At 37.8% G+C, this 14,437-nt stretch overlaps 1 protein-coding gene across 1 annotated transcript in view; it reads right to left on the reverse strand.

The window, feature by feature from the left end:
- Positions 1-14,437, reverse strand: part of GLB1L3 (galactosidase beta 1 like 3) — a 55,175-nt gene that overhangs the window by 37,421 nt on the left and 3,317 nt on the right. Inside the window, exons 4-6 of the mRNA XM_074321296.1 lie at positions 7,376-7,444; positions 6,608-6,703; positions 5,204-5,312 (exon numbers count right to left, since the gene is read on the reverse strand). Coding sequence (XP_074177397.1) covers positions 5,204-5,312; positions 6,608-6,703; positions 7,376-7,444 — 274 coding nt within the window. The remainder of the gene's footprint in view (positions 1-5,203; positions 5,313-6,607; positions 6,704-7,375; positions 7,445-14,437) is intronic.

The following is a 14,437-nucleotide window of genomic DNA, read 5'->3' on the forward strand; positions in this document are numbered from 1 at the left end:
AACCATAGTAAACATTTATGCACCCAACATAGGAGCATCTAAATATACAAAACAGATATTGACTGACATAAAGGCAGAGATCAACAGTAACACAATCATAGTAGGGGACCTCAACACCCGACTGACCAATGGACAGATCCTACAGACAGAAAATCAATAATAGAAACAGTGGCCTTAAATGACAAATGAGGCCAGTTGGATTCAATCGATATTTTTAGAGCATTTCACCCCTAAACAGCAGAATATACATTCTTCTCAATAGCACATGGAACATTTTCCAAGATAGACCACATGCTAGGCCTCAAAACACGTTGTAATAAATTTAAGAAGATTGAAATCATACCAAGCATCTTCCCTGATCACAGTGCTATGAAACTAGAAATCAATTATAAGAAGAAAACCAGAAATCACACAAACACATAGAGGCTGAATAGCATGTTACTAAATAATGAATGGGTCAACAATGAAATCAAGCAACAAATCAAAAGATACCTTGAGACAAACAAAAACTGAAAACAAAAAACCCAAAAACCTATGAGATGCAGTAAAGGCAGTCCTAAGAGGGAAATTCATAGCAATGCAGGCCTACCTATAGAAACAAGAAAAATCTCAAATCAACAGTCTATCTTTACACCTAAGGGAACTAGGAAAAGAACAGCAAAATAAGTGCAGGGGGACTACAAGAAAGGAAATAAAAAAGATCAGAGTGGAAATAAATGAAATAGAGACAAAAAAACAAACAAACAAACAAAACAAAAAAAACACCACACACACAGAAGATCAATGTACCAAGAGCTGGTTCTTTGAAAATATAAACAAAATTGACAAACCTTTAACCAGACTCAGCAAGAAAAAGAGAAGACCCAAATTAATAATATCAGAAATGAAAGAGGAGAAGTGACAACAGACACCACAGAAATACAAAAAAAAATTTAAGAAAACACTATGAGCAACTATATGCCAACAATTAGACAATCTGGAATAAATGGATAAATTTCTAGAAGCACACAATCTTCCAAAGCTAAATCAAGAAGAAACAGAAAATCTAAAGAGACTGATTACTACCAACAAAATTGAATTAGTAATCAACAAGCTCTGAACTAACAAAAGCCCTGGCCCATATGGCTTCACAGGTGAATTTTACCAAATATTCCAAAAAGAATTATCACCTATTCTCCTCAAACTATTCCAAAAAATCCAAAAGGAGGGAAGGCTCCCAAGTTCATATTATGAGGCCACTATCACCCTGATCCCAAAACTAGACAAAGACATTACACACACACACACAAAAGAAAACTATAGGCCAATATCCCTAATGAACATAGATGAAAAAATCCTCAACAAAATATTAGCAAACATAATTCAGCAATACATTAAAAAGATTATACATCATGACCAAGTGGGATTCATCCCTGGTATGCAAGGTTGGTTCAATATCTGCAAATCAATAAATGTGATACACCACACTAACAAAATGAAAAATAAAAATCACATGGTCATAGCAATAGATGATTTGACAAAATCCAGCAGCCATTTATGATAAATACTCTGAGCAAAATAGGAATAGAGGGATCATATCTCAAAATAATAAAGGCCGTATACGATAAACCCACAGCTAAAATCATACTCAATGGGGGAAAGCTAAAACCATTCCCCTTAAGATCAGAAAGATAAGGATGGCCACTTTCACCACTTTTATTCAACATAGTTCTGGAAGTTCTAGCCACAGCAATAAGACAAGAAAAAGAAATAAAAGGCATGCAAATTGGAAAGGAGGAAGTAAAAAGCGTCATTATATGCAGATGACATAATACTATATAGAGAGAATCCCAAAGACTCAACCAAAAAACTATTAGAACTGACAAATGAATTTGTAAAGTAGCAGGATACAAAATCACAACTCAGAAATTGGTTGCATTTGTATACACCAATAACAAACTATTAGAAGGAGAAATTAAGAAAACAATCTCATTTACAATTGCTTCAAAAAAAATAAAATACTTAGGAATAAATTTAACCGAGGAAGTGAAAGACCTGTACTCAGAAAATTATAAGATATTGAAGAGAGAAATTAAAGCACATACAAATAAATGGAAAAACATGCCATGCTCATGGATAGGAAGAATTAATATAGTTAAAATGTCCATACTACCTAACGCAATATATAGATGCAACACAATCCCTATCAAATTACCAACAATATTTTTCACAGAACTAGAACATATAATCCTAAAATTTATATGGAATCATAAAAGACCCCAAAAAGCAATGGCAATCTGGAGAAATAAGAACAAAGTAGAAGGTATCATTCTACCTTACATTAAATCATACTACAAGGCTCTAGTAATAAAAACAGCATGGTATTGGCATAAAAACAGACACATATCAATGGAACAGGATAGAGAGCCCAGAAATAAATCCATGCCTATATGGTCATTTTATCTATGACAATGGCAGCAATAATTTACACTGGGGTAAAGACACTCTATTTAATAAACGGTGCTGGGAAAACTGGACAGACACATGCTGGACAAAAAAAACGAAGCTGGACCACCTTCTTACACCATATACAAGAATAAATTCAAAATGGATTAAAGACTTAAATGTAAGACCCAAAATCATAAAACTCCTAGAAGAAAATATAGGAAGTAAATTTGCAGATATTACTCTTAGTCATATTTTTACTGATATATCCCCTTGGGCAAGGGAAGCAAAAGAAAAAATAAACATGGCGTACTACATCAAACTAAGAAGTTTTTTCACAGCAAAGGAAACCATTAATAAAACAAAAAGGCATCTTACTGAATAGGGAAAGATATTTGCCAATGATACATCTAATAAGAGGTTAATTTCCAAAACTCATAAAAAATAAAAAACACATAGAACTCAACACCAAAAAAACAAACAACCCAATTCAAAAATGTGCAGAGGACACAAAGAGACATTTCTCTAAAGAGGACATACAGATGGCCAACAGACATATGAAAAAATGCTCAATGTCACTAATCATTAGAGAAATGCAAAATAAAAATGACAATGAGATACCACCTCACTCCTGTCAGAATGGCTATCATCAATAAATTGACAAGTGCTGGCAAGGATGCGGAGAAAAGGGAATCCTTGTGCACTGTTGGTGGGATTGCAGATTGGAGCAGCCACTATGGAAAATAGTGTGGAAGTACCTCAAAAACTTGAAAATGGAACTACCTTATGACCCAGCAATTCCACTCCCAGGTATCTAACCAAAGAAATACAAAAACACTAATTCAAGAAAAAATATATGCACCTCTATGTTTATTGCAACACTATTCACAGTAGCCAAGATATGAAAACAACTGAAATGCCCATCGATAGGCGATTGCGTAAAGAAACTGTGGTACATTTACACAATGCTATATTACTTGGCCATAAAGAAGAATGAAATCTTACCACTTGCAACGACATGGATTAACCTAGAAAATATCATGCTAAGTGAAATAAGTCAGATGGAGAAAGACAAATACCATATCATCTCACTTATATGTGGAATCTAAAGACCAGAATAAATAAACAAAACAGAAATGGACTCAGAAACATAGGGAAAAAAACACTGTTTGCTCGTGGGAGGGTCTGGGAATGGGGGCGAAGGTGAAGGGATTAGAAATTACAAATTAGTGGTCATAATATAGCCACGGGGATGTGAAATACAGTTTGGGGAATATAATCAATAATGATTTAAAGATTATGTACGATGCCAATTGGGCACTAGATTTATCAGGGGGATCACTTCATAGACTGTGTAGATGCCTGACCACTGCACTATACACTTGAAGCTGAAGTTGAATAACATTGAATGTCAATATTGAATATCAACCATAATTAAATTATATATATCTATATAGTCACGGGATGTGGAGTACAACAAAGGGAATATAGTCAATGGAATTGTAACAGCTATATTCGGTGTCAGAGGGGTAGTAGACTGGGGGTGTTATCACTTTGTGAGGGGTGTAAATGTCTAACTATTACATTGTTTTGTACACCTGAAACTAAATAGAATAATAATAATAAATGAATTATTTAGAAAGGGCTGGATCTGCATCATTTTGCCTCCAAAAAAGAGTCAAAGATAATAAGTCTAATTCTGGTTTTGATCCCATCTCAAGCTATACCAAAAGGTATGTTCTTAAAATAACATTAATTTTTAAATAATCACCATGTGCCTCCTCTCATTTGGAAGAGAGTTATGTTTTTTAAATCAAACACAATGATCAAACAATTACTGTCTTGCAGACTGCAAGACACAATGTTCTTTTTCTGTCACAGACTGGTCTATGTGCTATAGGCTGACATTATGAAAATAAAGGCATTTCTTGCCAAGCACATAGGTTCTGGGCATTCCAATGAAGAAGGGACAGTGTGTGGCAACTGTGCCCTTTGCATTTACGTAAACAAAATGACTGGAATGTAAGTAATAGCAAATATATTCACACAGGTACAAATGACACACATGAACCAAGTTATTCATTATAAACTTGAAAAATCAAATGCCCATGACAAGGGCACTAGTTAAATTTTGATATATCCATATCCATATTATGAAATATTTTGCAGTCATTAAAAACAATGGCAGGTTTGAAAAACATATTTTCGAGTGACCAAAGAAAAATGCTCAGTGGAAATAGTATATTTTTATATTTAAAAATGTCCATACACACACATACACATGTGTAAGTGTTTGTATAAATAATTTGCTTCCATGTGTGTAGAGAATCTCTGGAAAGACACAAAATTCTGGTAAAGTTGGTTGTCTCCTAAAAAATAACTGAATGGCTTTGGACAGGGTAAGAGGGGAGACTTTTCTTTCACCATAAACTCTTTTGAACTCTTTCGAGATTTTTCACCAAGTGCGTACATTAACTGTTTAAAACAGCAAAAATTATTTAAGAGTAATAATAAGGAATATAAGATCAGTGAGTCTAGTGAACATCCAGTACGTTCAGAACGACAACCACACACCCATGCTTTCTGCCAGTCCTGTCTGGTGTGCTATAAGTTTTCCAGAAGCCCTGGAACAAAAGCTGTAGTAAGATGAGGGTCTAGAATTCAAAATCGCAAGAATATAAGCTTCAGCTCTCGTAGAGACTTATTCTGCAAACAAGTCGGGAAAAGCTATTTTTCTAAAGCAAATATAAGAAAGAAGGTAAAGATACTTTGGCTTTACCTGGAGAGGAACCACTCTGGCCATAAGATGATCAAAATATTGATCAACTGCTTCAACAAAGCCGTTGTCGGTTGTTCTCAGTCTCAATTTGGGGTCCTGCAGTAACCAGCTGAGGGTGAAAGGAGACAAGCTGAGTGAGATGGAAAGACAGGAGGAAATATGAGTTGGGGCTGGAACCTACCCGACAGCTAGCTCATTCCCAGGGCTCCCTTCCGCACAGTTTTACGTATTTTGATCTCATGCCCACAGCTGTGCAGCACTCAAGAGTCCTGAAAGGATGCTTTCTGGACCATTCTTACAGACTTGTGAAATTTAGAAGGAAAGTGTCAAGACACTTTATAACTTAGGAGTTGCTCGCAACTCCATCTTGGCTCGTACAGCCACATCTTAATGAGAGGTTTTTTAATCTTTCATTGAATACTCTCCTCCATTCTATTTCAGTTCATTAAAAAAATTTCCCTTGAGCAAAGTGTATGTACCTTAGGCACAGTGTCAAACCTTCTCTAAGACCTGAGACTTCGAGCACAGAGTAGGAGCTTTCAAGATAGCAAGCACAGCCCCAAGTCACTTTTAAGGTGCTGAGCAGAGCCACAGCTGACCTGTACAGGGAATCACAGCTTCGCTAAAACACCCACTTCCCTCAAGGTCAGGCTTTTTCTGCCCCTGAGCTGGCATGGGAGAATGAGCTCATCTTGGAGAAAACAAAGCCTTTACCTGACCCAGGGGAGTAAAAGTGCTCACCTGGATGCAGAGCCATACATTAAACAGGGAGCTTGTAGAGTTAACAGAAGAGTATTCTTAGATTCTCACCCTGAACCTTAGTTGTCTGGACTGAGGGCCAGCATCACAGATGAGAGAAAAGGGCAAAGAAAAATGAGAAGGTAGGGAGGGGAGTTAAGAGTTCTCAGCTCACTGGAGAAAATGGTCTTCCATTAACAAAATAAGAGAAAAGTCAGAAGTCCCCAGAATAAGTCCAAAAGTTGTCAGAACCTTCCGTCCCAGTCTCTACAGCTTCACTTCCCATTCCTCCCACCACAGCAGAACAGAGATGGGCACAGCTCCTTCCCACGAAGAAAGAAGACTGTGATCATACTGATGCTTCCTCCTGCCCTCCACCCCCGCCCCACCCTACACACACACACACACACACACACACACACTTGGCCACATGCCCACAACACCAGGACCAACCTCTCAAGTCCCTTCTCTGTGACACAGGACTACAGTCGTACCCACATCTCACTATGTTACTGCAAGCAATCCCTGGGACGCTGTGTGAAAAGTACATGACAGTGCCTAAAACAGCATATCTGCTCAGTGCTGTCAGATTCAAGTTTCATTTTTAGTAAAGTAGACTGCTTTACCACAACCACAACCGTACCCTGAACTCAAAGCCCCGCTCACCTGGGCAAGCCCCCAAGGTCGATCTCACCGCAGATGTAGGGGCCTGGACGCAGAATCACCCACAGCCCGATCTCCGCAGCCATCAGGACAAAGGCCCTAGAAAGGTCAATGTCAGCAACTCTCAGGACACCTGAGCGGAAGGTGGGGATGAGCCCAGCACGCATCGCAGGGTGGCAGAGCTCCCCGGCTCCTCTCCTCGCCTGCCTTCCTCTCTCAACCAGAGCCTGGGGTGAGTGAAGGGAAGGCCGGCCCTTACCCCCAGCAGAGCAGGGAATCCTACCCCAGGTCATAGGCCAGAGGCCCTGGGAACTGGGTTATCACTGGTTCCCAGACTAGGACTGTCAGCACAGCTCCACTGGGTCACGAGGAAGAAGGGCATCAGACAGGGGACAGGGTCCCTAACAGTAAACCTGACTCCCATGACCTCGTTACCCTCGAGGGGTAACCCCTGTCCCAGCCGGGATGGCTGGACCCCACTGCAGAGCAGGGCCAACACTGGGGATGAGGCATCTCTGGGCTGCAGTGAGGAAGGCTGGGCGCAGAGGAGGCAGGCCCTGATGCCTAGGAGTAACGGGTTTACTGCTGGAGAGCATCTGGGTCCTGAGTGCAGAGACTGTCAGTGTGCTGAGAACAAGGCGCTGGACCCCAGTCTGCCTCTGGTTCTCCAAGCAGAGCCAAGATGCCACTATGGTCCCCAATCAATCCCAGCCAGCCCCCTTCCTCCGTCCCAGGCCTGGGCCACGTCACAGAAGCAGCAACAGCACCCACTCCAGATCCAGGTTCCCAGAGAAGTCAAATTTGCCTCTTTGTGGCTCATGGAGGTTCCACGGAACATAGCTGTAATAGGGAAGAGGGAAATAAAATAAACATCTTATTTCTTTCCTATAAATTCCTAGGTTAGACCCAAATCCAAGCCAAAACCTAGGATGGCTTTATTTTGGAATAAGTTGAAGTTTCCAATGACAATTGGAAAACCTATATTACATGAACAATGATTATTTTCAATAGATTCTTCGCTATTACACGGTTGTCGTCCAAGCTGCCAATAATCCTGATTCTAGATTCCTTAAATTTATACATAATTTATCCCACTCACCATCCCATTCTTTGTAACACTCATTAAAAATATTTAAAAAATGAAAAAATACAAATGTCTATATATGCCCAATAAATTATTGCTAAGAATTAATCAGAATCAGAATAAAGGAGGAGGCGTTTCTATGAAAACAATGGAAACATAATAAAAGAATGTGCTACCTTTAGACCTAGCAAGAAGAACCCTGCTAGTGACATTGGCCATAGGGCTGAGTCTGTAGGGCCAAAGGAACATGTACGAAATTTTATTAGGTGCTGTTTTTATTAGGTGACTATATTTTGTGTGTATAATGCAGGGGCTCAGCTCCCGCTCACCGCACAAGAACGGAGGATATGGTGAGGCCAAAAAGGAACAACAAGGGAGCCATAGATAGGGGAGTCGTGTCACTATATTCTCAATGGTGGCTGGTCAAGACACAAAAGCAAACATCCGCCAGTACCCCAATGAGGGTCTTGCTGCACCCCAGTCTCGCTGGTGGCCGAGAGAGACAAAGGAAGTAGGATCCACACAATCCGCAATCCGCGTTTACCAACCGCACTCGCCAGCCACAATCCGCACCTGCTAACCACGCTTGCTAACCATGTCATCCATAATCCGCCCTCCTCTTCTCTGGCAACCAACCAAGCCCCCTAGCGTACCTATGGAAGTTATCTCAGTGGCTAATGGCTAACTGGTAACAGCTGATGGCCAACTAGTCACAGCTGACGGCCATCTACTACCCGAGCCAGCACCTTTCCACGTGAGGCCAAGAGCCTGGAAACTGCTCTCTGGGACTCTGTCCCCACAGTGCGTTTCACCAACAAAGTGTTTGAATATTGTGCCCAACATCATGAGCCTTGTGGTTCTTATTTCACAATTTTGCACAGCGTAGAGATTTTTTTTTTTTTTTAATTAAGAATCCAAAATGTCCTTCGATAGATGAATGGATAAAGAAGTTGTGTAATACAGAATTGTACACCTGAAATCTATGTAATTTTACTAACAATTGTCACCCCAATAAATTAAAAAAAAAAAAAAATAGAATCCATATGTTGCATTATGGCAGAACTGACTGCACTCAAAATCTTTTGTTGTAAGGAGGAATGAAAAGTTGATTTGCGAAAGACTTTAGATATGCATGGTAAAGCTTATAGCCAAACATTGACAGAATAGAATGAAAAAATTTTGCTAAATGATACTTACAAGTGACTTACTTTAAAGAAAATTGCTGGGGGGGGGCGGGGGGGGCGGAGGCTGGGGGAGGGGCTACTGGTAAGCTCAGTTGAAAAAAAAGAAATTTATCAAATTCATTTTGGGTATCAATTTGTTCATGTGGTTTTGTACTTTGATATAGTAATGAGAAAAATTATGTGAATATATTCCCTAATGTTGAATTATCTTTGCTAAATTCTATTGGCTGATTTGAAAAAGAAAGAATGAGAAAAAAAAGAAAGTAAAAGAAAGGAAGGAAGGAAGGAAGGAAGGAAGGAAGGAAGGAAGGAAGGAAGGAAGGAAATAGAAAGAAAGAAAGAAAGAAAGAAAGAAAGAAAGAAAGAAAGAAAGAAAGAAAGAAAGAAAGAAAGAAAAGAAAGAAAGAAAGTTGCTGAAAAAAGTCAAAAACAAAAAGATGGAAAAATATATAGATGAAGCAAAATTAATTCAGCAATCTTAAATAGCAGGCAAAATAGATTTTAAGGCAAAAAAAAACCCAACCCTCACAAATAGATGCTAAGAGAGGTATCAAATAATAACAAAAGGAGTGATTCATCAAGGAGATATAATAATCATGGCCTTCTGTGCTCTTTTTTTTTCTTTTCTTTTTTTGTTAATTAAAGTTTATTGGGGTGACAATTGTTAGTAAAGTGCTCTTAATATCAAAGCTTCAAGTAAAGGAGCAGCTTAATGAATCAGAGAGGAAATGGATAAATCCACAGTCATAGTGGGAAGATTTAACATGTTTCTCTAAGAAACAAAAACAATAACAGCAAAAAACTAAGCATATAGATTTGAACGATACCATTACAAGGCTGGATCTAATAAATACATAGAGAACTCAGTAGCCAACAGGTGGAGCATATACATTCTTTAAAAACACACAAGACACTTGTAAAACACAAAATAAATCTCAACAAATTCCAAAAATCTCCATCACCTAGTTCGTGATCCTAAGACAAGTGCAACTAAATTAGAAAATTATACTTTAAAATATGAAAAAGTAAAATCAAAAGATAAATAAAACAGAAAGTATAGTCCCAAATAGCCGAAACGTTTGAAACCAAATGACTTTCAAAGTACTACGTAGCAAAATTTGTGGGATATATAACCAAAGCAATACTTAAAGATATACTCATAGCCCTAAATAAATATATTAGAGAACATAAAATCCTGGAAATAAAATGAGGTAAATTTTCAACTCAGGAGACAAGAGAAGGAGAAGGAGGAAGAAGGTACTAAATCAAATAAAATAGAAAAAAGGAAAATACACATAACTCAGAAATTGTGAAATAGAAAACAAAAAGATACTGAGATTAACAAAGCTACAAGCTAGTTCCTTGAAAAGACTAAAAACTTAGACAAGATTAAGTAGGAAAAAAAGGCCAAATTTACAAAATGACATATAATTTTCAAGAAAGAAATGAGATTTTTTTTAAAAAGTCCCAAAAAAGAAAAAAAGATCTACAGAATAAAAATAGCATATACTCTAGAAGAAATAAAACACATGAGTTAAACAACTATTCAAGAAAATTATACTGTCCCAAAAATCTTCACCTCACAACCGCACAAGATAGTAGCCACAAAGTTTTACAGGTGAATTTTAGGAAACATTCAGGATAAAAATTCATTTGCAAAATATTTCAGTAAATATAAAAAGGAAATATAATCACTTGATGAATTATTATAAAAACTAGACAAGACACTAATATAAATAAAATTTTAAATCAATTTCAGTTATATATATATATGAAATAAAACACTAGCAAATCAGTTCTAACAATCTGTGTGTGTGTGCGCTCATGCACGCACGCACACACACATGCACATGTTCATGTCTCATAAGTAAACAATTTATCGCAGAGCTGTGGATTGGTTGGATATCAGAAAAATTGTCTATGTAATCTATTGCTTTATTAGAGTGAAGAAAAACCATATGATCCCTCAACAGATGCAAAAAAAGGCTCTCAGTAAAACTCAACAATTATTTGTGATTAAATTATTTGCATATTAGATGAGCCAGTTATCAACTTATTGCCTCTCGGCTTCAAATTCACCCTTTGGAATCAGCTCTGCAGTAATGGTTGGAGCCCTTTAAGAATTTTCCCCCTTGCAGTGAGTACATTGTTTATCTTTGCCACAAGAGGGCGGTGGAGGGACATTCAAGAGAAAAGGGGCTTCTTTTTTTTCTATTTCTTTTTTTTAAATTCTTTTTTTGTTAGTTTCAGGTGTACAAAGCAATGTAATAATTAGACATTTAAGACATTTATCATTTATGTCCCTCACACAGTGATAACCCCCCTCCCCCCATCTACTAGCCCTGTGACATCGCATATTGCCATTACATTTCCACTGTCTCTATTCCTAATGTTCCTAATGCTGTACTCCACTTCTTGTAAATATATATATATATTTACATATGCAAATATATGTAAATATATACATCTTGTAAATATATATATACATATATACACGCATATATATATATAAAATTGTAGTCAGACAAAGATAAATACCATATGCTCTCACTTATATGAGGAATCTAAAGAAAAGAATAAATGAATGAACTAATCAGAAACAGTCACAGAGACATAGAGGAAAAACTGAGGGTTGCTAGATGGGAGGGGGGATGGGGATAAGGAGGAAGGTGAGGGGATTAGAAAGCACAGTCAGTAACCACAAGATGGCCACGGGGTTACAAAAGTCAATTTGGGGAATGTAATCAATAATGTTGTAAAGATTTTATAGGGTATCCGATGGACACTTGTCTCATTAGGGAGACCACCTCAGGGATGATGTAGATGCCTGATCACTGCACTGTACACCTGAAGCTGAAACTGAACAATAATGAATGTCAACTACAATGAAAGGGGCTTCTGATTGTGGTGCAGTTTTTATACTTCTGTGGTCTTGCTAGTCAATGGCGTAGGTGTCTGAGGACACCTGGTGGTTATTTCTTTTTAAAAAATTCAGTACACCATAAATATAATCCATAACAAAAAATGTGAAATTAACCCAAAATAGCGAGGAAACAAATATTTTGGAATTAATATAATTAACACAGTTACAGATATAAAACATTATGTTACATGCCCCATAGTGTTTTGCTGCCACTTTTCAGTTCTTCCCTTTCTGTAGTGTAAGTCTGAGATTCTCAGGACTGCCTTTACTTTTTCCTGATGTTAACTAATAAAATCCCACAGCCTGACCATGAAAACAACAAACCTATATAATTGCTGGTGATAAACATCTCATCAAGAAACAGAAAGGATAGTTTAAGAGACCTCTGGGACAACATCAAGCATAACAACTTTCACATCATAGAAGTACCAGAAGGAGAAGAGAGTCAGCAAGGAATTGAAAACCTATTTGAAGAAATAATGACTGAAAGCTCCCTAATCTGGTGAGGAAAATAGACATACAAGCCCATGAAATGCAGAGAATCCCAAACAAGATGAACCCAAAACACATCATAATTAAAATGGCAAAGGTGAAAGACAAAGAGAGAATCCTAAAAGCAGCAAGATAATTTATATATATACACACATATATATACATGTGAATTATATATATGAATAATAAAATATCAATAACTACACATCTATCAACAATTACTTTCAACGTAAATGGATTAAATGCTCCAATCAAAAGACAGGGTGGACAAAAAAACGAGACCCTTAACACATGCTGCCTATTAGACACTCACTTCATATTGAAAGACACACACAGACTGAAAGTAAAGGGATGGAAAAAATTATAGCATGCAAATGGAAATGAGAAAAAAGTAAGCTGGAGTAGCAATACTTATACCAGACAAAAGAGACTCTAAAACAAAGGCTATAACAAGAGACAAAGGACCCAGTAATCCCACTGCTGGGTATTTATTTGAGGTAACCCAACATGCTACTTCAAGGGGACATGTGCATCCATATGTTCATTGCAGCATTGTTTACAATGGCCAAGATATGGAGGCAGCCTGGGTGTCTGTCAATGGATGAATGGATAAAGAGGAAATGGTATATGTATAAAATGGAATACTACTTGGCCATAGAAGGGAATGGGTTCTTGCCATCTGTGGCAGCATGGATGGACCTGGAAGATATTATGCTGAGTGGAGTACGTCAGACAGACAAAGACAAATACAATGTGATTTCACTTATGTGTGGAATCTAAAGAACAAAACAAATAAACAGACAAACCAGAAACAAACTCATAGATACAGAGGACATTTTGATGGTTGCCAGATGGGAGGAATATTGGGCGGGTGGGGGTAGCTAAAAAGGGGGAAGGGATTAAGAAGTACAAATTGGTTATTACAAAGTAGCCATGGGGATATAGGGTATAACATAAGGAATATAGTCAATAGTATTATAATAACTATGTATGGTGTCAGATGGGTACTACATTTATTGGGGTGATAGATGGGAAGGGTTTTGGGACAGGATAAAAAAGAAGAAGGGATTAAGAAGTACAAATTGGTAGTTACAAAGTAGTCATGGGAATGTAAAGTAAAGCATAGGAAATATAGTCAATGATACGGTAATGTGCCAGGTGGATACTAGATTAGTCGGGTATCTAGATTAGGTATCTAGGTTATCTACATCTCTTAAATTACATGAGGTGTGATCAAACAATATGGTGAATGCTTAAATTTTTAAAAATTTATTACAGTGAAAGACACATTGCCATTAACCCCTCAAAATATTCCCCCTCACTTCAGGCACACTTATCCCATAGTTCTTGCCACTTTCTGAAGTAGTTCTGGATGTCCTCTATCATGATCTTCTTTAGTTGCGCTGTCATGGCTGCCTCAATGTCCTGAATCATTTTGACTTTGGGGAGGAGCCAGAAGTCACACGGTGCCAGATCTGGTAAATATGGTGGATGAGGACACACCATAATGTATTTATTTGACAGAAATTGCCATATACCAGAAGCGATGTGTGACAGAGATGGAGGATGATTTACAGCACACTTTAAAATACACCTTCTCTCAACCGTAGTTCACACGCAACTAACTGCACCAAACAAGTTGAAACTTGTCACACACTGTTAATAAGGTTTGAGGCACTACTTCCAATATTGAAGATCCCTGTCTTTCCATTGGATGGCACTCAGCAGCATCATTCACCATATTTTGTCATCACAATGGAAGGGCTCCATGTTACACAATGCTTCTGGTACGGGAATTTCTGTCAAACAAAAACATTATGGCATGTCCTCATCCACCTTATTCACCGGATCTGGCAACATGCAACTTTTGGCTCTTCCCTAAAGTCAAAATGACCATGAAAGGTCAATGTTTTGAATCAATTCAGGACACTGAGGCAACCATAACAGCTCAACTAAAGATACTCATGAAAGAGGATTTCTAGAACTGCTTCAGAAAGTGCCAAGAGCAATGGGATAAGTGTGTTCAAAGCCAGGGGGAGTATTCTGAGGGAGGTTAATTGCAATGTGTCTTTTACTGTAATAATTTTTTAAATTTAAACATTCACCTATTTTCTGATCACACCTCATATAAATGTCTAACCACTATTCTG

The sequence above is a fragment of the Rhinolophus sinicus genome, linkage group LG16 (assembly GCF_036562045.2).
Source record: "Rhinolophus sinicus isolate RSC01 linkage group LG16, ASM3656204v1, whole genome shotgun sequence".
NCBI lineage: Eukaryota > Metazoa > Chordata > Mammalia > Chiroptera > Rhinolophidae > Rhinolophus > Rhinolophus sinicus.